This window comes from Salmo salar, chromosome ssa18 (assembly GCF_905237065.1).
Source record: "Salmo salar chromosome ssa18, Ssal_v3.1, whole genome shotgun sequence".
In the NCBI taxonomy this organism is placed as follows: domain Eukaryota; kingdom Metazoa; phylum Chordata; class Actinopteri; order Salmoniformes; family Salmonidae; genus Salmo; species Salmo salar.
The window spans coordinates 12,325,951-12,348,762 of NC_059459.1; the positions used below are offsets into that span (position 1 = coordinate 12,325,951).

General features: G+C 43.3%; 1 protein-coding gene across 2 annotated transcripts in view; it reads right to left on the reverse strand.

Moving 5' to 3' along the window:
- The window catches only part of ubr2 (ubiquitin protein ligase E3 component n-recognin 2), a 42,983-nt gene extending 21,111 nt beyond the window's left edge, over positions 1-21,872 (reverse strand). Inside the window, exons 1-21 of one of the 2 annotated variants that reach the window (XM_014154111.2) lie at positions 21,615-21,872; positions 18,480-18,739; positions 17,935-18,013; positions 14,847-14,957; positions 14,544-14,674; positions 14,281-14,419; positions 11,005-11,067; positions 10,731-10,851; positions 10,342-10,449; positions 10,002-10,090; positions 7,357-7,455; positions 3,479-3,642; positions 3,217-3,316; positions 2,820-2,948; positions 2,413-2,596; positions 2,225-2,286; positions 2,008-2,118; positions 1,811-1,876; positions 1,582-1,704; positions 1,392-1,455; positions 1,154-1,278 (exon numbers count right to left, since the gene is read on the reverse strand). In XM_014154111.2, the coding sequence (XP_014009586.2) occupies positions 1,154-1,278; positions 1,392-1,455; positions 1,582-1,704; positions 1,811-1,876; positions 2,008-2,118; positions 2,225-2,286; positions 2,413-2,596; positions 2,820-2,948; positions 3,217-3,316; positions 3,479-3,642; positions 7,357-7,455; positions 10,002-10,090; positions 10,342-10,449; positions 10,731-10,851; positions 11,005-11,067; positions 14,281-14,419; positions 14,544-14,674; positions 14,847-14,957; positions 17,935-18,013; positions 18,480-18,739; positions 21,615-21,698 (2,412 nt within the window). In that variant the 5' untranslated portion in view covers positions 21,699-21,872. Of the gene's footprint in view, positions 1-1,153; positions 1,279-1,391; positions 1,456-1,581; positions 1,705-1,810; positions 1,877-2,007; positions 2,119-2,224; positions 2,287-2,412; positions 2,597-2,819; positions 2,949-3,216; positions 3,317-3,478; positions 3,643-7,356; positions 7,456-7,546; positions 7,646-10,001; positions 10,091-10,341; positions 10,450-10,730; positions 10,852-11,004; positions 11,068-14,280; positions 14,420-14,543; positions 14,675-14,846; positions 14,958-17,934; positions 18,014-18,479; positions 18,740-21,614 lie in introns of both variants that reach the window. The other variant, XM_014154110.2, reaches the window with a different exon arrangement.
- Between the last annotated feature and the right edge of the window lie 940 nt (positions 21,873-22,812).

Sequence of the window (22,812 nt, forward strand, 5' to 3'; positions counted from 1 at the left end):
AAACCATAAGACTGCTGAACAATTAATCAAATGGCCAACGGACTATTACATTGACCCCCCCCCCCCCCTCCATTTGTTTTGTGCACTGCTGCTACTCGCTGTTTATTATCTATACATAGTCACTTCACCCCTACCTACATGTACAAATTATTACATATATTTTGTTTTACTTTAGTTTATTTGGTAAATATTTTCTTAACACTTCTTGAACTGCACTGTTGGTTAAGGACTTGTAAATAAGCATTTCACGGTAAAGTCTACACTTATACATCAAGCTGACTCGCGCTACAGAAACAGGATAGGCTGACCTGCGTTCCAGCTAACACAAGCCAAAGTTTGTGCAAGGCTACTTAATCTCTTGTGGACAGACTACGTAAACATATGACCAAATTACGCACAATTTTAGTTAGACTAGCATTTGCACCTCTTCTGCACTGCATAGGTTCACCACTAGGTGTCAGGGTAGTCAAAGAGATACACTATTATTCCACTTGCAGTGAAAACGTCTCAGCCAAAGCTCCAGCTGTTGTGTAGATCATGAGAAATGGGAGCAATCAAAGCAGATGCCACGACAGCTTATGTCACTAGTTAAATATCGTTGGCTATGACTCGTTATGAGATATTCCAAGGGAAAACTGCAGTCGGGCAGTCAGCCTGAACTTATGTGTGGTGAAAAAGGGAGTGAGGGAGAGCGAGAGAAGGGGAGAGAGAGAGTGAGAAATATAGTAAGAGCGAGCAAGAAGGAAAGGAGAGAAACAGATAGACAAAATAACACAGGGGTTAAAGCAACAAACAAAAAAAATCCCATGACAAACTTAAGTCGATCTCAGATTGTCTATGACCGATCGGTTTGTCAGAATCATTTGCGGTCCAGAAAAAGGGCAGTTTCTACATACTTTCTATTGTTTTAGACATTCCAGTGTTTTTGCCTAGTTTTAGACATTCCAGTGTTTTTGCCTAGTTTTAGACATTCAAGTCTGGCCTGGAGTGTTTTTAACCCAAAATAATACCCAACCCCCCCCCCCAAATCTCATACGTCACAGTGATGGAGAACGTGAACCCTTGCTAACAGATAGAGAAAAAGACAGCAAGAGAGAAGGAGACGTAAAGACGGAAGAGAGAGAAAGGGGCAGAAAGCGGAGCAAAGCCTTACGTTCTCAGGCAGGGCCTTGACCAGCTCGCTATGGGCCATGGGTCTGATACACAGCTGGTGAATGATCTCCCTCTTGATCTCGTCACAGCCTTCCACCTGGCCGACGCCAGCCTCAAAACGCTCACCTGAGACAACAAACGCGTCAAACAGAGGCTCCGAGTACACAAACAACGCATGATGAAACATACCCCCCCCAGGCAACAAGTCCTAGTGAGCGGTAGGACTGTGGGGCACTCACCCACAACCATCATGATGAGATGCAGCATCTCCTCTATCAGAGTGTTGTTCTGCTGGACCACGTCCTAACAGAGACGCAGGGAGTCAGGTCAGTCAGAGATGGACACACACCACCGCCACACACCTAAACTGAGTGCAAACGGAGTAAAAAAAGCCAAAAGGAAGTTGTCATTGTGATTGAGAGAGCAGACCTTGTTGGTGTTCTCCCTGTTGTATCTCTTCCTGCAGTCGGCGGAGCTGAAGATGTGGTAGAGCTCGAAGCGGCTCAGGACTATCATCAGGAAGTGGTTGGGATCCATCATGGAAGCTCCGGCCTGCAGTAAACACAAACATAGACGCACACACACACACACTTGTTCAAGCCTGTAACACGTTGTTGACCGTTAAGCGTCATTAGGTTGTTAGCTGAAACAAACCGACCTGCAGCATGATGAGGTCCTTGTCAAACATCTCCACCCTGCACTTGACATTGTGGTAGTAGTAGATCTGCAACCAGAGTACACTATGAGCTCTCTTCATTATAAACACCACGAGAACAGCAACACACACAGCGTGTGAGTTCTGATACACAGCGCAGGGGAAGAAAGGTAATACAGTGACGGACGGGGCGATTTTACCTGATTCACCAATGAGAAGCCATTTCTCCTCCACATCCCAGCGTGCACTTGGGCACAGAGGACCAGGCAGCGAAGGGGGTGTTCTATCAGCATGGGGGGGCTCAGCTCACTCTGTGGACCATACGAGAGACTCATTAGAAGACACACACACACACATTTAGTAAAAGGCAAGCTGAACCTGTTCCAACCGTACACAGGGACACTCCTGCATGCTTACCAGTGGAAGCTGCTCAGGGAATCTGTAGGCCACCTCCATCTTACTGAGGAGAACGTGGAGACCTAAACAGAAAACCCGCAGTGACCATGTTAACAATGTGCTGACTCTTCTCCATCAACATCAAAGCATTAGTGGTCTGTCATTCAGCTGTGTGTGTGTGTGTGTGTGTGTGTGTGTGTGTGTCCTACCTGCAAGTAAGCGGGAAACAGGCAGGTGGATGCTGACTTTCTCCTGAGACACGCAGTAACGGATGGTGTCCACAGAATGTCCACACATGCTCAGTGTGATTGGCTGCTCTCCATCGGTGAAGCCACTGTGGCAGTGTGTAAGGGCTGTTAGGCACTTCTTATAGGCTTCAATCAGCACACGTTCCTGTACACACACACACACACACACACACACACACACACACACACACACACACACACACACACACACACACAGGGGAAGAAACAATAGGAACACAGGTGAGAGAAGGCGGCTGCGTGCTTGTGAGTGAGCGAGCGTTTGAGAATGTGAGAGAAAGCGAGTGCGTGTACATTCACGTGCATATGAGCGTACACACACTCGTGCATGTATACGTCCAGTCACTCACATCGGTTGCGCACCACTCCTGCATCATGGAGATGATATGTGTGAGCTTCATCTGCAGGGTGAAGGCTGCCTCCCACTCAGGCTCCATCTCTATGTGCTGGCCCACCTGCCTCACCACAGGGTCCATGCCCTGAGGTGGGAAAGACAGAAAGCACAGATGCTGCTCAACACTACCCCAAATTAACTAGAGACGTGGGATGGATCTAATTACTCTAATTTCCTCCATCTGCTCTGGTGTGAAGGAACTGTGCGGGTGAAAGTACGTTTTCCTGCAGGCTAGCTAGGCTACTAACCATCTTATTTGTTCTGTTCCATAGACCTGCGCAGTCTCAATCATGCCCAGAAGGGTTGTAACTCCCTATGTCTCCGACCACCACTATAAGGCGACCTGTCCTTACCTGCATGCACTTGAACAGCTCCAGGAAGGTGTCGAGTCCCTCCAGGAACTTCTCCCTGAGTTGGTCACTCCACTCCGTGGGCCGACTGATGAGGACGTATCTGCGCACCCACAGCAACAACATTGTTTACAACCCATTCAGAAACACACACTCCACAGTGGTCAGTATGCTGGCTTTGTATCACACAACTAATCTACACACACTGTTATATTGTCCAGGGTGTGTGTGTGTGTGTGTGCGCGCGTGCACACATGCATCTTACTTGAGGTCTCCAATGAGGCTCTGTACGCGGCGGAACTTGAAGGCCTGCTGGGCGGTGTAGCGCTCAAACTGGAAGCGGCCCTGCAGGTCACGATGGCGCAGGTGGTCCACAAAGGTCCTGATGATGGTGGTCATCAGGTTCTCCTCTGTTATCAGCATGCGCGCCTGGGCCGGGGAAGGAAGAGGTTCAGGGGGCCTCAAGTAGCAGGAGTCATTCTGGAGTCAAATCCTTATTACACAAAATCTAAGCAAATCTATGTAAAACAATTTGACAATATACTATAGCCTTAAAGTAACTGTCCAGTGGAAAGTGCACTTTTTAAAAAGTTCATATTCTGTTAACTCATACCCAAATAATGTTGTTGACTCATCCTATACTCACTCCTATGTGGCCAAAGGATACATTCTATCTCAAAACAGACCTTTTAAAAAATGCTTGCCATTTCCTCAGAGGAGGATGCCATCTTCCTGAGGAGGAGGAGCTAGCCAATCAGCAGTCTACTCAGGTGAATATTTTGAATGACCGGTATACGCCCAGAACAATCCAACACAGAAATGCTGCTTTTTAACATACTTCATTACCATTTTCTAGAAGGAAAACCATGTACACTCATATTTGTATTAATTAAAGGTCAGAGAAATCTGGAAACACCGGACAGTTACTTTAAACTACAGCATACAATTGGAATAGCATACGATTCTTTAACATTTTCATTTCTATAACACATGGGTATAGTTATTACGACATGAAATGGGATGCTGACTGTATAATGTCGTTAAAAAAAATATCTAACATCAGTATAGCATGCCACACCCTTTAAGGAATCAATGTTGAGAATGGAGCTATTCGGAACATAACTAAGATGACACTCATGATTTAGATCAGTGGTTCCCAAACTGTGGGGTCGGCGGGGAACTCAGTCCGGTTTAGGGCTGTTACGATGACCGTATTACCACCACAGGCGTTCACGAGTCATGACCACAGTCAAATTCCATGTGGCCTTTTAGTCAAGAATAGGCTACTCCAAGATCTGATGCTGCTCATGTTGCGCCACATTTCTATAGGCTATGCAATTGCATGAGAAAACAGTTGATGGCCTCTTAAAAAGAGGAGGATTCCATCAGCTTTCTAAAGACCAGGCCTACTATATTTATTTCTCAACTTTCCTAATATTAAGCACACTGCTTCGTTTACAAAAGGAGCATCGCCTACCTGGCTGGCATGAAAATGAACCATGGGAAAAGAGTCCTATTTAAGTGCATCTTTTTTTATTTCCCCATGCCCCCTGTTCCGAGACAGGTGCATGATCATGGTCCGTTCAAAATCAAAACTAATTTCACACATATATTATTTAGTATATGTAAAGACAACATTGAATTAGGAATAGTTTGACTGGTGACAATATTAGCCTATCACTTATGAATGATATATTAACACTTGTGAATGATGACCAGCTTGTGTGCAGTAAGGCAAGAAACAGAGCATGCCTTTGTCGACTTTTTCAAATCAGTCCCACACCCCATGTAGCCTAGACCATAGGCCTATATGTTTTGATAAGTTTTGTAACAACTAAAGTGGGCAAATAACTTCTTAAAATTAAGCACATTAATCCGCTTTACAAACGGTGTAGAGCTTAACTGGCATACATAAGCAGCGTGTGAGTTTCAAGTTTGGGGAAGATAATTTTCACCATAACAATGCACCTTTATAATAAAGCATTACATGCATAATCACATTTGTAGTCACTTTTGAGAACAGCGGTTTCCCACTAATTGATTGTATTTTGGAACATTCACGCTTATAACCTACTACCGTGTGCGCATTGATGCTCTCATAACGTGAAGAAATAGCCTGATAGTTTATCAAAATTTCAAGCTAAACATTCTGATCTGTTACATCAGTCTTTTTGCTTTTAAACATTTTTTTGATGCTCGTGGTTGTATTAATTTGGGATCTATCACATCCCACAACTGTCCCAGAGTATGTTTGGAATATTTATTTCTTGCACAGAAGGACAAGTTGATCAATAGAATAGGTAAACATTTGTACTACGGGGGATAGTAGACTGACATAGGCTAGTGCTTTTGCTGTTCATTAGGCCTAATCATCTGGTTGGTTGATGAAAAGTAGTTCTTCTAACATCTTCAATATGCGCCTCGGAATTCGATACGTTTCATGCGGCTTTTCATGCCACTTTTTTCCAAATCATCTTTAGAGTTGCATCATGCAGCCTTAGAATGTATATAAAAAAAAATCTAAACATAGCCCAACGTTTGTATCACAACTAACGTTGCATAAATCATTTTTAATTAAGTATATAAGAGTACCTACCGTAATTTCCGGACTATTAAGCCCACCTGAATATAAGCTGCACCCACTGAATTTAAAAAAATATATTATTTTGAACATAAATAAGCCGCACATGTCTATAAGCCGCAGGTGCCTACCGGTACATTGAAACAAATGAACTTTACACAGGCTTTAACGAAACACGGCTTGTAACAAAAATTAAATAGGCTTTAACAAAACACGGCTTGTAATAAAAAATGTGCAGTAAACAGTAGCCTACCAAGAAAGTCATTGCTCCAGACCAAGCTCCCGTGCAGCAGCTCTATTTCCTTTTCCAACAGCCAGATCAATCGCCTTCAACTTGAAAGCTGCATCATATGCATTTCTCTGTGTCTTTGCCATGATGAGGGTGACAAAATGACTACCGTAATCAGAATGATGAGAAGTTTGAGCGCGCTCGATTTAATCTAAACAGTAAACAAAAAAGTTGTTTGACCTTAACCCGTTCGGCAATTTCATTGGTCTAATGAAAGCTTCATGCCACCAAAAAAACTGAGCACGTCACAGAATGTGTTTATTTTTTTTTTGAAAGCTGGAAAAATCCATATATTAGCCGCGTCATTGTTTAAGCCGCGAGGTTCAAAGCGTGGGAAAAAAGTAGCGGCTTATAGTCCGGAAATTACGGTATTTCTTTGTTAACCGCTCAACACAGAATAACCGCATGTGCGCGCTCGCTCAAATTGTTTGGAGAAAACATCCTTTCTATTTTATTCAGCTATGTTCAATTGTATTCTTCATACCATAAAATAAATGCCACAGAATTCCAAGCAAATCTTGTCTGCTAAATTAACTAGTGTAGCCCACAGCCATTTGGCATAGCCAGATCAGGGCCTAACATAAGGACTACTCTGTTCTTGTGAAATAGAGAACATTTTCTTCATATCCTGACAAAATGTCATGACTGCCACAGCCCTAGTCTGGCTTTAAAAACGTACTCTTGAAGGTTGTAATAGCAGAATGCACAAGGTGCAATGTAGAAATTGGGTAGTGCATCATCAGTTCCTCTTGTCATGTTAGTCGTTGCATACCTTAGAGAGTTATTTATAACTTGTCAGAAATGTCCAGATGAACAAGTTCATTTTAGCTAATGTTTTTTTAGTCAATTGATTTTGTTGTAAATATCACATGAATACACATTAGACATTGCAAAATGTATAGAATTGCAAGAAAATTTGCTTTAAAACAGCAACATTTCTATGCAACCCATGACAAAATGTGTAGAATTGCAGGAAATAAGCTTTTAAACTTTCAAAATTCTCTCCACCAACAAGAGAGGTGTGAACAGTTTGTGCCCACAGAAATAGACGTGGCATGTGTGCGCGCGTGCGCAGAGGCGGCGGGATGTTCCCCAATGCTGGAAGGGCCCCCCCCGAGTGAAAAAGTTTGGGAACCCCTGACTTAGATGGCCATACTTTCTCTCTATGGACAATGTGACATCATCCATACTAAGTCTAAGATCCCTGAGGTTTTCAGCATGCTTCCCATCTCGGATGGTACTATCTCACCCCGACCCTGCGGCCCGTACTCACCAGGGAGGGCACTGTGAACATTTGCACGGAGAGGTCAGTGACTGAGAACTCCCTGTCGTGGTCATCTTTCACATAGTCGCTCTGCAAGCGCTCATAATTCTAATGGTGTTGGCATGGGGAAGACAAGAGAAGAAGAGAAGGTGTGTGTGTTGGGAGGTGTGTGATCAGGCGTGGGGTTGGGGTTACTCACCATGGTGGGGACGGTGAAGAGCTGAACTGACAGAGAGGTCACTGACACTACACGCTCGTGATCATCCTCCATAAAATCTGTCTGGAGGCGCCGGTAATTCTAAACGACAAGGGGGACATTCACCTCCTGATCAAAGGGCGTGGGCCCCTTTCCCTCTCCTCACCCCCCCCCCCCCAAAATTCCTTTCTAAGCTCCAGGGAGAAGTAACTCCTAGACACAGATCTAGGATCAGCATACTCCCCAAATCGAAAACTTAACCATTTGGGAGGAGGAAAGCAAAACTGACCTCAGATCAGTGTCTATGGGCAACTTCATCCTTCTCCCCGTTATGCTTCTGAAGCCCTCCTGCCCTTGACCACTCAGGTCTCCTAAAGCATAGATATAGAATCCCAGAAGAGCATCAGATCAATTGTGTCCAATCAAAGTTTGGATTAAAATGCTCCTCCACGTAAGATTTTGAGCAGCCCATCTTATCCAACATCCGTGCTTTCGAGTCTTAGCTCATGCGACCTAGTGAGCGCATATATCTATGGTCTCAGGTTCAGCTCAGGAGACCTGTAGAGCCTTGGCTCTGAGTGTGTGTGTGTGTGAGAGCAGAGCAGACTTTGGGGTCAGACAGGGACCGGGAGTGTGTGGGCCTGAGTTGCACGCCAAGCAGGCTGAGAGGAAAGCCACCCAGGAGGACAGGTTAATGGATGTGATGTAGTTAGTGCCCCCATCCAGGCTTTGTGCCAACACATTCATACAATACAGTCTTCCGTAATATCATACATTTAAATTCAAGACAGTGTCCAATGCTCTACAATAGCTACACCATACATTTACATTTGAGACATTGAGCAAGCACTTACAGTTTAAGTTGGAAGTTTACATACACTTAGGTTGGAGTCATTAACTTGTTTTTCAACCACTCCACAAATTTATTGTTAACTAACTATAGTTTTGGCAAGTCGGTTAGGACATCTACTTTGTGCATGACAAGTAATTTTTCCAACAATTGTTTAAGGACAGATTATTTCACTGTATCACAATTCCAGTCGGTCAGAAGTTTACATACACTAAGTTGACTGTGTCTTTAAACAGCTTGGAACATTCTAGAAAATGATGTCATGGCTTTAGAAGCTTCTGATAGGCTAATTGACATAATTTTAGTCAATTGGAGGTATACCTGTGGATGTATTTCAAGGCCTACCTTCATGGGAAAATCAAAAGAAATCAGCCAAGACCTCAGAAAAAAAATGGTATACCTCCACAAGTCTGGTTGGGAGCAATTTCCAAACGCCTGAAGGCACCACGTTCATCTGTACAAACAATAGTACGCAAGTATAAACACCATGGGACCACGCAGCCGTCATACCGCTCAGGAAGGAGACGCGTTCTGTCTCCTAGAGATGAATGTACTTTGGTGCGAAAAGTGCGAATCAGACTACGGTTTGCAACTGCACATGGGGACAAAGATTGTACTTTTTGGAGAAATGTCCTCTGGTCTGATGAAACAAAAATAGAACTGTTTGGCCATAATGACCATCGTTATGTTTGGAGGAAAAAGGGGGAGGCTTGCAAGCCGAAGAACACCATCTCAACCGTGAAGCACGGGGGTGGCAGCATCATGTTGTGGGGGTGCTTTGCTGCAGGAGGGACTGGTGCACCTCACAAAATAGATGGCATCATGAGGGGGGGGGAATTGTGGATATATTGAAGCAACATCTCAAGACATCAGTCAGGAAGTTAAAGCTTGGTCGCAAATGGGTCTTCCAAATGGACAATGACCCCAAGCATACTTCCAAAGCTGTGGCAAAATGGCTTAAGGACAACAAAGTCAAGGTATTGGAGTGGCCATCACAAAGCCCTGACTTCAATCCTATAGAAAATTTGTGGGCAGAACTGAAAAAGCGTGTGCGACCAAGGAGGCCCACAAACCTGACTCAGTTACACCAGCTCTGTCAGGAGGAATGGGCCAAAATTCACCCAACTTATTGTGGGAAGCTTGTGGAAGGCTACCTGAAACATTTGACCCAAGTTAAACAATTTAAAGGCAATGCTACCAAATACTAATTGACTGCATGTAAACTTCTGACCCACTGGGAATGTGATGAAAGGGTTAGGGTTAAATCATTCTCTACTATTATTCTGACATTTCACATTCTTAAAATAAAGTAGTAATCCTAACTGACCTAAGACAGGGAATTTTACTAGGATTAAATATCAGGAATTGTGAAAAACTGAGTTTAAATGTATTTGGCTAAGGTGTATGTAAACTTCCGACTTCAAATGTATGTATATCAGGATTAAGTCCTCGCCCCTGCTGATGTGACGTTGACACATTAGTTCCTTGTGACAATAGCACCTCCAGCTCTTCTCCTAATACAGAATGCACTGTGACTTTCCACATAGCTGTGTTACAGTAGGTGGCCATACTGGTCCACCAAATCAAGGGTGAAAAGAAGAAGCTTACTTTTGCAAACCGGATAGCAAATAACTTCTTGTATTTGAGGTCCATGAGAAGGCTGCTCATAAAGAGCTGGTGGTAGACATTCCTGGCCCCTGGAGTGGAAAACAGGTATTACTTAGAACAACAGTACTCACGGAAGGGCTGTTTATGTTTTATGTGCATTGCAGGAGACAGGGTATGGGGGGGGGGGGCAGTCAATGCCATCCCAATTCAATCAAATCTCAAAGTAAAATCGACATTTGCCATTTATTTTCTATGAGGATTTTTCAATTACTGAGTTGAATTGAAATGTAATTGTCCCCAACCCTGGCAGGAGAACTAAAAGGACGCATTTCCTCCTCACCTTTCCACATCTTGGAGTCACAGAGCATGAGTGTGTCCACCAGGGAGGAGTTCTCTCCCTCTGGCCCTCTCTCCAGGCCCACCTGACACAGGATCCTCCTCAGAGCGTCTACACACACAGAGCATACACAAGTGCTGTCAATGGGCCTTGGGCAGACCCACACAAGGATACAAAAACAAAGCAAACAAGGATGTGTGGCGTGTCTTTAGCAAAAGTGAAGACTGACGTGACCAAAACGTATTTTTCCTCCAATAAACCACTTATGAAGCGGATTTTTTTTTTTAAGATTGCGGGTTAAGTTCTTCATATTTCAAGAGGATACGGAGTGTACAATCCAACGGCAGTTAGACTTACTTCACATGCAGCTTGGAGAGAGGAAGGAGACTGACCTGAGTATCCTATGACGTGGCCCAGCCAATGGAGGGCTTTGAGAGCAAAGCACTGGTGAGCCACCACCGAGGAGTGCATTACCTGGACCCTCAAGGGCTTAGACTGACGACTCGTGTTCCTCTACACACGCACACGCACACACAGAGTAATACACTCATGAAAAATGACTAAACTAACATGGTTTAATTGGTGGCAGCGGTGGGATGTGAGCATCTGTCATCTCATGACAATTTCAATGTAGATACATCCAGCTCCCCAGACCAGGCTACTCACCACAATGACTGACTTGGCCTGCTCACAGAACGCGAAGTCGCCAAAGCGCACCGATTTCCTTCCCTGTAAAGCAGAAGATACAATAGAATGATTACACACATATGAAGTAGGGCTGGGAATTGCCAGGGACCTCACGATATGATATTATCACGATACTTGGGTGCCGATGCGATATGTACTGCGATTCTCACAATTCTATATGTATTGCGATTGGATACCGGGACTCGAATCAGGGTGTCTGTAGTGATGCCTCTAGCACTGAGATGCAGTGCCTTACCCCGCTGCGCCACTTGGGAGCCCTGTAGGTCTGATGTTTTTGATCAGGGAAATAAAAAAGTTCTGAAAACATGTTGGCTCACTATTTCAAAAGAAGATGGAAAACAAGCTATAGGATGAAAAACAATACAGGCGTTCTGGAGGATGTATAGCTAGCCGACTAGCGCTAGCTAACCCTACCTGCTAGGGATGCACGATATATCATTAAGCATATCGGAATCGGACGATATTAGCTAGAAATGCCAACATTTCTACGGCTCTATGTCTAGTTTAACGCCGATGTGCAAAACCAATGTCAAAGCTGACGGGCATACCTATATAACGTAGGTAGATGACGTAATGACGCCACAAAAAATACAGCGCTACACTTGCAACACAGCATTCCTAACCTAGCCCACAATGTCTGCTGTGTGGATCTATTTTGAGAGTCAAAGGAAGATAACAAAAAAGGCCATATGCAACGTTTGTGCTGCTATTATTTCCCGAGGGGAGAAAGTGAAATCCTTCAATACCACAAACCTAATGACTCATTTGAAAGTGCATCACCCCCAGACGTTCAGCAACTACTTAGAACAAAAAAATAAAAAATAAGCGCACACTTCCAACAACTAAACAAGTTCAAGTCCAGCAGTCATTTGAAAGAGTACATCCATGATCTACTTGCTATGGGCGTCACTGCTATTAGCTTCACGACTGACATTTGGACCAGCGATGTCAGCCCCATGATAATGCGGAGTCTGACAGCACAGTGGGTCGACAAGGACTTCGTACTGAGGAAAGCCGTATTGCATGCTCAAGAATGTGCTGGTTCTCATACCGCTGCTGCCATTTCAATGGCATTTGAGAACATGTTGGAACAAAGTACACGCTGTCCTACCTGATAATGCACATGACATGACATGACAAAGGCTTTGGAAGAATGCGGAGTCGCCAGTTTGCCATGCATAGCACACATGCTGCAACTGGCTGTGAACGAAGGTGTTTTGGACCAATGCAGCATATCTGACAGTGGCAACAGGTAGGAAGGTAGTGGGTCATTTTAAACACTCACAGCTAGCATACAGCCGGCTGCAAGCAATACAGGAGCAGCTTGGAGTGAAAACGAAAAGGCTTAAGCAAGACTTATCCACCAGATGGAACAGTACTTTTTACATGATGGAGAGCCTGCTGGAACAAAAACGAGCGCTTGGCGTGTACGCAGCCGACTATGAGTTACCTGCAACAATCAGTACAAACCAGTGGACTCTCATTGAAAACGTGAATACACTCCGAGCTCCATTCGAACAACTGATTCGAGAAATAAACTCATCAACTACGTCGGCAGCAGACGTGATACCCTCTGTCATAGCATTGAAACACCTGCTCCACAAAACTGCCGACACAGACCGTGGGGTTAAAACTTGCAAAAGAACTATACTAGAGGCTGTGAACAAGCGATTCGGTGGTATTCTCTCTGAGCCCCTTTACGGTGTCGCCACCATGCTCGATGCTAGGTACAAGGACCGCTACTTCGATGCAGACAAGACAGTGTTTACGTGAAATGTTAGACACCGCTGGACAAGATGGAAACGGACACAGTGACAATGCGCACCAAGGAAGAGGACCCATGACAGAAGAAGCCACGGACAGACAGAGCTGAAACTTCCCTGCTTGACATGCATGATGAACTCATGGTTGAGAATGAAACGACTGAACAATGAAACAGCACAGCAAGTAGTGAAAGAAATAGGTTTTGATTATGTTTTACTGGTAATGGGGACATACGTAAATGCCAACAAAATCACTTTTTGGTCAGTCTGTGTCTCTGCGAGAGAGAGACGCGTTGTATTTTCATTTTCTGTTGCTACGTCGGCCAACATTTGCCAATGTTGACCTATGCCTAATGATCCTTTGGAATGCAAGAATAATGCAATATGTTGTATTTAATGTACTAACCCCCTTTCCCATTATTTGCAGATACTAGCATAACTGACAGAACCTACTATTACCAGGAATGAAGATGTACTTGGACACTGGAGAAGTAACAAGCAACGTGTTGCAAGTATCTTGGTGCTCCCTGTACTAGTGCGTACAGTGAGCACCTTTTCAGTGCAGCATCACACATTGTAGACAGCTTTCGTGTGAAAGCTGAGCAGGTCCTCTTTGTGAAGAAAAACCTCCCCCAAATGTTAAAATTGTAAATGGGCAGTCATACTGTAACCCAGCCATCTATAGTCACTGGAAGAAAATGGACTAAGCCCGATGGCTTTTCTGTTGCTTTTTCATGGCTGGTATAGGTCAAGATTTTCATTTAATTTAAAACAAAGCAGTTTTGTTCTTTTTGTTCATTTATTTTTTATTTCCTAAATGAAAGATGAGATGTGTTGTAAATGTGCTCTCATTTTACTAGTCAAGTCAGCTGAGCACATTTGAAAGAGCTGAAGTTGTGCCATTTATAGCAGTTTAGGACATCCTAGAGACAGTCATATTTTCAAGCAGTTAAAGCTAAAATGATGAGCTGCATTTTAGTTTCAACCAATATCTCTTTCAAAGCACTTTTAAGTTTCTCCATAGAGTCAAGATTGGATAGTGAGAAGAGCCACCGACAAGTTAACCATCTTTGTAATGCGGGGCAGCTAAACTATTTGTGTCATGAATATCTGTTGTGCTAATAAAATACATTCACGGGATGTCATTTCTCAATTACAAGTTATTAAACAATCTGTTCCTAACTGAACAAATGACACCTTGTTTCAACTATTTAACTGTACTAGAATGCTTAAAAGGCCGTTAAAATGTTAAATATTGGTTATCGGTATCTGCATCTGTTTAATTGGCAAGGAAAATATCGGTATCGGACAAAAATTTCATATCGGTGCATCCCTACTACTTACAGTAGTGAAATAATGTTTAACTAATTAATACCTGGAGTCAAATATAGATATAAGATTGCCATATGTAACTATAAATGTTTTCCCCCCCCATCACTAATATGAAGCCATTAGTCATTAACACACTCACATCTCTGTCTACTGTGGTGGCGAAGCTGACTGCTTCTTTCTGGGTGCAGTTGACCGCCTTCTGGAGGGTGTAGATGACTTGCTCGTAGGTGTGGACCTCGTCATTGAAGAGCATGCAGTAATAGGTGTCACCTCGGTCTCTGACAAATCAAACAGACATGAATATCAACTGGCTAGAGATGAAAAGCATTTTGTTGTCATGACGACCAGCAAGAACGTGACATGTGATCACAAATGACTTCCTGTGTGCACGCGTGTACGTACGGAGGCTCCAGGCCCGGGGGCAACTCGTCCTCCTTGTCCCAGGTGAGCATGTCCACGGCGTATTTCAGCACAATAGAGAAGACATTATAGCAGCGGGCAATCATGTCTGTTGACAGGTGGGCAAGGGGATCCTGCAAATACACAAATAATGTTGTGCCAACCTCAAAGAATGATTAAAGTGGCCATTAGCAATCTGTAACAACTTGAAACATAATGTGTAGTAACAGCAGTGAATGAACTGTGTTCTTTTATTAGATGTGAATGAGACATGATATACAGTCGCAGTGGCTGAGAGCTGCTCACCTCCTGACAAGAGTCACTGATGTTGGGCTCATGTTTCTGACAGTAAGGGCCCTTCTTCCAGGCCTCTGTGTCTCCACAATCACAGAAACCCCCTCCCCCAGAGGTCGTCATCTGAAGGGGAGACGATATGTGAGGCAAGACAACACAAGTACACAGTCATATGCAGCAGACAGAGAAGCTTCTGGATGGTTTACATTTGGAAGATGACAATGACCACCTTCTACATCACCTGCATTGCCTTTAAATTGTTTAACTTGGGTCAAACGTGTCGGGTAGCCTTCCACAAGCTTCCCACAATAAGTTGGGTGAATTTTGGCTCATTCCTCCGAACAGAGCTGGTGTAACTGAGTCAGGTTTGTAGGCCTCCTTGCTCACACACGCTTTTTCAGTTCTGCCCACAAATTTTCTGTAGGATTGCGGTCAGGACTTTGTGATGGCCACTCCAATACCTTGACTTTGTTGTCCTTAAGCCATTTTGCCACAACTTTGGAAGTATGCTTGGGGTCATTGTCCATTTGGAAGACCCATTTGCGACCAAGCGTTAACTTCCTGACTGATGTCTTGAGATGTTGCGTCAATATATCCACTTCACACAATTACGTGAAGTTCACCAGTCCCTCCTGCAGCAAAGCACCACCACAACATGATGGTCCCACCCCCGTGCTTCACGGTTGGGATGGTGTCCTTAGACTTGCAAGCCTCCCCCTTTTTCCTCCAAACATAAAGATGGTCATTATGGCCAAACAGTTCTATTTTTGTTTCATCAGACCAAAGGACATTTCTCCAAAAAGTAAGATCTTTGTCCCCATGTGCAGTTGCAAACCATAGTCTGGCTTTTTTTATGCCGGTTTTGGAGCAGTGGCTTCTTCCTTGCTGAGCGGCCTTTCAGGTTATCTCGATATAGGACTCGTTTTACTGTGGATATAGATACTTTTGTGAAGATGCTGGAGGAAACAGGTACAAGGTCCTTTGCTGTTGTTCTGGGATTGATTTGCACTTTTCGCACCAAAGGACGTTCATCTCTAGGAGACAGAACGCGTCTCCTTCCTGAGCGGTATGACGGCTGCGTGGTCCCATGGTGTTTATACTTGCATACGATTGTTTGTACAGATGAACAGGGTACCTTCAGGCGTTTGGAAATTGGTCCCAAGGATGAACCAGACTTGTGGAGGTCTGCAATTTTCTTTCTGAGGTCTTGGCTGATTTCTTTTGATTTTCCCATGATGTCAAGCAAAGAGGCACTGAGTTTGAAGGTAGGCCTTGAAATACAGCTACATCTCCAATTGACTCAAATTATGTCAATGAGCCTATCAGAAGCTTCTAAAGCCATGACATCCTTTTCTGGAATTTTCCAAGCTGTTATAAGGCACAGTCAACTTAGTGTATGTAAACTTCTGACCCACTGGAATTGCGATACAGTGAATTATGAGTGAAATAATCTGTCTTTAACCAATTGTTAGAAAAATGACTTGTGTCATGCACAAAGTAGATGTCCTAACCGACTTGCCAAAACTATAGTTTGTTAACAAGAAATTTGTGGAGTGGTTGAAAAACGAGTTTTAATGATTCCAACATAAGTGCATGTAAACTTCCGACTTCAACTGTACATACATCTTTCTGCCCTGAAGTAGAGTGTTTTAGAATGTTCTAGAACACAAACAAAAGGGAGTAAGACAACACCAGAATGCATAAGTAAGCACTCAAGGTCATATTTTCCAGATCAATTCACCCTACCCCCCAATCCTAACCTTAACTGTTAGTAGGCCTAAAAACTACAGTATATACCTGACCTTGTATCAGTTGTTAGCGGCAATTGTACCTACTCTTGGGTGAACAGAGCTTAAGACCTGAGGAGGATAGGTGCACCCATCCTGAGGCTCACATGGCAGGAGAGTGGCAAGCCAGGCCAGGCCCAAATGGGATTAGCCTGCCTGATCCTCAGCCTGGATTCAGAGCAGCAACTGGGTGACCCGTCTCATGGCAATCACCCACTCACTTACCTACCCATTCAGCGACAGAGCTTCTACTGAAACCTAGCCAGTAGTGCTGAGCAATTTGTGCTTTTTGAGGTCGGTTCCGTTTTGGTTCGATAATTATAATTTTTTTATAATCAAGTTTTTCGGTTATTACTATTTTTATTATGAAATAATTATATTACAATGTTAAGAGCTTTATATGGAAATTCCAAAGCCAAAAATAGTGAACATTCAATTGCCAAAACATTGAAAAAATTCCATTGTCTGTGTCAGGTCCACACTGGGTAGACATCAACAGAAGAAAATAGGAAACGACTATGAAATATAATATTTCAGCTGTGTATATTATATACTGACCTGTCTTTAGTCATCCTATTTCGCTGGCCTGCCTAAGTATGCTGCAGAGCTGTCTGCCAAAATACATTTGACTAGTTCTTCAAAGTAAATAAGGCATTCTTTCACAAACCGCCTGTGTCCCTTTCGTCGTCGTGTACATTTCTCTCTCATGCGGTCTGTGTGCATCTAACCTAACGTAGCAGGCGTAAAAGTTGTATCCTTCCAGAGATTTGTATATAATGATGAGATACTCATGTCTCTGCCCTAACAATGGAAGTCATTGTCCCAAAGGCAGGTGACAAGCTTAGGTCCAAAATAAGCCCAGAGAGAGTATTGGGCTTATTTATTTTGGACAGATTTTGGCTAGAGTGAAACCTCTCGCTTCGCCTCTTCCTCTCTGATCAGTCTCTGTCCGAGCTGGAAAAAACAGGCGCAATGGATTATGGTCATTGTAGTTAATTACCATGGGTATGCGCTGAACTAGGTTGAATATTTGCTTAATGAAAACTACCCACTCCCTTCAGCCCAGCGTCCCACATTGTTCTTGACTTCTCTCGTGAATGATTTCTCTGTAGAGAAACAGCGTGTTGGGCTCACAAATAAAAAAAAGTAATATAAAAAATGGAATTCATGTTATTGAACCAACGTGGGTCAATTAGTTGTTTCATAAACAAAATGACAGTTAATGGCTCAGCACTACTAGCCATTGTTTAGGCTGTTGGCCTGCTTATACTGAACCCTTGAGTGTATGATAGAGGTTGTGTGGACCTTCTTACCCTGTAGCGATGTTCTTTATGCACACTTCCCAGGAAACACTGCATACAAAGCACACAGGTGGGGTCTGCAGCACATTCCCTGCAGGAGAGAGAGCTAGATTGTGAGAGAAGCAGGAGGGACAGCAACAGTACCTAACATTGTCTTCCAAGGTTCCACCAGGTCATGTCTTGATCCCATGCTACCCTCTTACTCAATGCCAATACAAAGGAGTTGTTGTTCAGGAAAAATAAAAACAATACTCATGGAATGAATGTTCAATTAGGCTATACAGCACATACAGTACAATAAGCATGGGAGTGCATTGCAATGGCTTTCCATTGAACACACACTTGGGTGTGTATGGAATTAGCTAGTATGGTCAAGCTGATCCTGTAAACGGAAGTGACCTCGACCTTATCGAGACAGCACCGCTTACTAGGAAGCTTACGGTTTGACCTGAGACTTAACACAGGACCAACCTGACCCAATTCACAGGGCAGGACAGCTAGCATACGTGTGTCTGTCTTTCTGTCTGCCTGTCTAACGAGACCACAACTACCCCCACCTGCATGAGTAGGTGGGCTCTCCCACTCTGAACACGTGTCCACAGAGCTGTGATGGCTGGTTGTTCTGCTCCAGCTTGGCAAGCCCCGTAGAGGGGTCCTCCCCACACAGGTACCACTCTAGAGGGGCCTGCAGCAGCAGCTGGGCCAGCAGGTCCTCACTCTGGGGGTTCAGGTTGGGCCCCAGGCAGTAGATCTTGGGTACATAGCGGGCCAGGTGCTGGTACACCTCCTTGTACAGGTCGGTCACTTGGAGCCATTTCTGTGTGTGCGTGTGTGTGTGTGTGGGGGGGGGGGGTGTAACAGTGAGACGTGAACATTACAACAAACCTGTTAGCTTTTCAGACTTGAGACATTGAACACAGTCCAGGTCCAACTTATATGAATTTGACTTAGTTATATGGGGTGGTCTTTATTGTATGATGAGCAGAGCTGAATCTTGAACGATGAACATACATATGTTAGCCTATAGGCAGGGCTCACATAATGCGACCCTTTGACTTGGCTGTGCAAGTAAAAAAAAAAAAAAAAAATTATATTGGTTAATGCGACCCTAATGACTTGGCTGTGCAAGTAAAAAAAAAATTAAAAAAAAAAATAAAATCATATTGGTTGCATCAGCGTGAGCAGCACATTCTACATGGTCACCTCACTCCAAACGTCCTATTTTTTTTTTTTTTAGGAGGTTAAAACCATGGTCAAACAGTAAGAGCATTAGCCTCGTGTTTCCTGTAATGAAAGTATCTGGCATGCCCCTATGCCTGTTCTGCTGGGGCCTGCTGCTTTGATAAGCGAGCCACTCACTCCCGCTCTATATTAGAGCCGGACCTATGTTTTTTGGGGTCTGATACCGATTCCAATTTTTGGGGGGGACAAAACTTACCGATGTATCTGCCGATATACTGTTTTACACCGGGAGAATTTTTTTTGTTTGTTTTTAACTTACTTTTTCCTCCATCCTGAATTCTCAAATTTCCACCCAAAAGAGCAATTGTCCAAGAAAAATCTTACAAATGTTGATTTCTTACGTTGTTTAATGAATGACATCATGAGAATGACCACAAGTGTTCAGATTAGTATGAGATTCCATTTTTTCATCCTATTTATTGAATATCGGTTATCAGTGGAATAATCGTCCGATACTGATATAGCGGTAAAAGGCCAATATAGTCCGATAACATCGGTCGGGCTCTATAAAATATAACAGCCTAATTGTCAACCCAAAATTCCTGACAATCACTGGATCACTTGCATGAAATAGTAGCTATTTTTACCTATACACGGGAGGAACGAGAAAGACCAGACTACTGGAATTCTTCGCATTTAGGTCGTTATCAATATAGCTAAAAAAATGATAATCACCTGCCCAATGGGGCAACCTCGGAGCAGGCTCAACTTCCATGACTGCTCAGTTCACTTGCCCCAGGCAATAGAGCAACCCTTAATGTCAATCCTAGCAAATAATAATTCATCAAATGACAGTGATAAACTAGCACAGTCACATCTAGTACATGGCATATTGTGTCATATGTGGAGAGTGAGCTCTTAGCCTGGTATATAGCCTGCAGGGGAGCAGATGTCACATGTAGACAACATGTAGTCTTAGGCTGAGTGTAATGGGGAAATGAAAGACCACTGAAGTTGATATTTCGTTTAGTGTGATCAACACAATGTTTAGCATATTTAGAATTAGACTCGATGCTTAATGTTATGGATTGTTCTCACATCTGTTGGTAGTGATTGACACCAGAGCTACTGAAGGCCCAAGTACAAGGACACTGTATTGACAATTTGATACATTTGCAAAACATTCTGGCATGCTAGTGAAGTATTCACAATCAACAAGTGCTGTATCACACTGGATAGGCCAATTGGGGAATGGAAAACATCTGTTTTACCGTTATTAACAATACGTGACTAGTAGGTAGCATTAATAACTAGCTAGTTAGCTAGGTTTGTGCAAATAGCTAACGTCAAGCTTTTCTGTAACCTGGCATCACTACCCCTCGATCAGACAGACAGCAACATTGCGTTTTGGTACAACAGAAGTACATTCATTTCCAATGGAACACTGTGATTGCTGAGGCAGTTGCAGTGCGTTCTTTGTTTTGTGTAGTACATTCATTGGATTCATCCAATGTATGCATCAAATTGACTTGACAGAAATAGTAACAAATGTTGAATGTTGAACTTTTGTTGCATATATCCAGCAACAATTTTGGATTACATCATGAAATAAAGTGTGCCTGCAGGATGTATTATGCAGAATTGAAGCAATTACGCTGGGAGCTACGATGCTAGCTGGTTAACGCCTGGATCACACCGACAGAGCCAGCGTTTTGGGACACCAGAAATACATTCATTTCCAATGGAACGATACGTCTGTCTTGCAGCATTGGCAGTTGTAGTGCGTTCTGTGTGGTGCACACGTTGGATTTATCGAACGTATGCGAAGACGGTTTGACAGAAATGGTAACAGAAGATAGATGTTGAACTTTTGTTGCACACATATCTAGTGGTTGCTGTGTGCTATTTTGCGGTAACACTGTCGGTGTGACCCAAGCATAACGGTCGAGCTCTCCCTAACTACACCCCACTCTCCCCAACTGGTTTTGTTAACATTAACAGTGCGGATTTCACGGAGTGAATAAGGACAATTCCCAACAACAGATATTACGGATTTGTTGGTACGCAAGTTATACAGGATAGCTAACTACTGCTGCTAGTTATGGAACAACTGCTTGACGTTCAGACAGTGCGGCGAACAAATTGTTGGCCGGCAACACCAAAAATACTGTCTGCCAAGTGACCCTAGCCTATAACGTTAGCTAGTATTGTGTAAAATAGTCCTGGACACATTCCTACCAATATAAAATAGCTGGTATAGTATCGATTCAAATCATTATATTACAGTTATGCAATGTCATAGGTTAGCTAATGCCATTTTCTAGAACGCTAGTTAGCATTAGCCATGTTCCCGTACTGTAGCCTAGGCCATCATCATCATCGCATTGAAGAAAAACAAGTCGAGATGGAAAAATATAGAAATGAATATAGTCGATGAAATTGGTGCGCTCTGCACCCTTTGATAAGAAACATCACATCAAATATATACACATATGGAAACTGTCACATACCGAAGCTGTGTCCTTGGCAGAGAAATTCAGGAATTCAGTACACAGAGCAGACGGTACTTCACGATCAGATTCTGCCGCCGCCATCTTCGCTAGCTAGTCCGTCCAGTGTGGAAGGAAACGGATACCAGCCGTTCGTTGTGCGGACGAGAGAGTAGGGAAACTTTTAAGCTGACTAATGGAAAATGAGAGGCTGTAGGATCAACGATGACACAACATGGTCAGAGAACAGCCCAACCTAGGGGACTTTTTTTTCTAAGGTGCACTGGGGACATGAGACACACTATAGTAGCCTAATTACTAGTAGTTGTAATATCAGAATCTCTCAAAATATTCATAATTAATATGCTGATGGTAGTGACATACTCCATAAAGGCATGACAAAATATGTGCAATACCTTTATTTACACTGTACAATAATAATGTTGAGCATGTATCTAATGGCAGACATTAGCGGACCATTGTTAATTCTCATTTAAAAGGCAGCATCATAATCTGACCAGATCAGTAAATTACAACTAAATGGTTGGTTCTTGATTCACCCAAGCATTTAGGCCTACAAAGCTCTGGGATAACTGAGTCAAATAAATAGGCTAGATTGATAAAGAGGTCACTGGAAATAAACAATGGAAACGGGTTGGGGAAAGATCCCGAATCTCTTCATTGCCCCCAGAAAAATCGACCTATCATTCCGGTCAGCTCTCTCTCTCTCTCTCTCTCTCTCTCTCTCTCTCTCTCTCTCTCTCTCTCTCTCTCTCTCTCTCTCTCTCTCTCTCTCTCTCTCTCTCTCTCTCTCTCTCTCTCTCTCTCTCTCTCTCTCTCTCTCTCTCTCTCTCTCTCTCTCTCTCTCTCTCTCTCTCTCTCTCTCTCTCTCTCTCTCTCTCTCTCAAGAAAAATCCTAATGAACTCTTTTGACTGGTACTATATCTATATATATTATAGAAAAACCCTGGAATGAGTAGGTGTGTCCAAACTTTTGACTGGTACTATATATACACTGCTCAAAAAAATAAAGGGAACACTTAAACAACACAGTGTAACTCCAAGTCAATCACACTTATGTGAAATCAAACTGTCCACTTAGGAAGCAACACTGATTGACAATAAATTGCACATGCTGTTGTGCAAATGGAATAGACAACAGGTGGAAATTATAGGCAATTAGCAAGACACCCCCAATAAAGGAGTGGTTCTGCAGGTG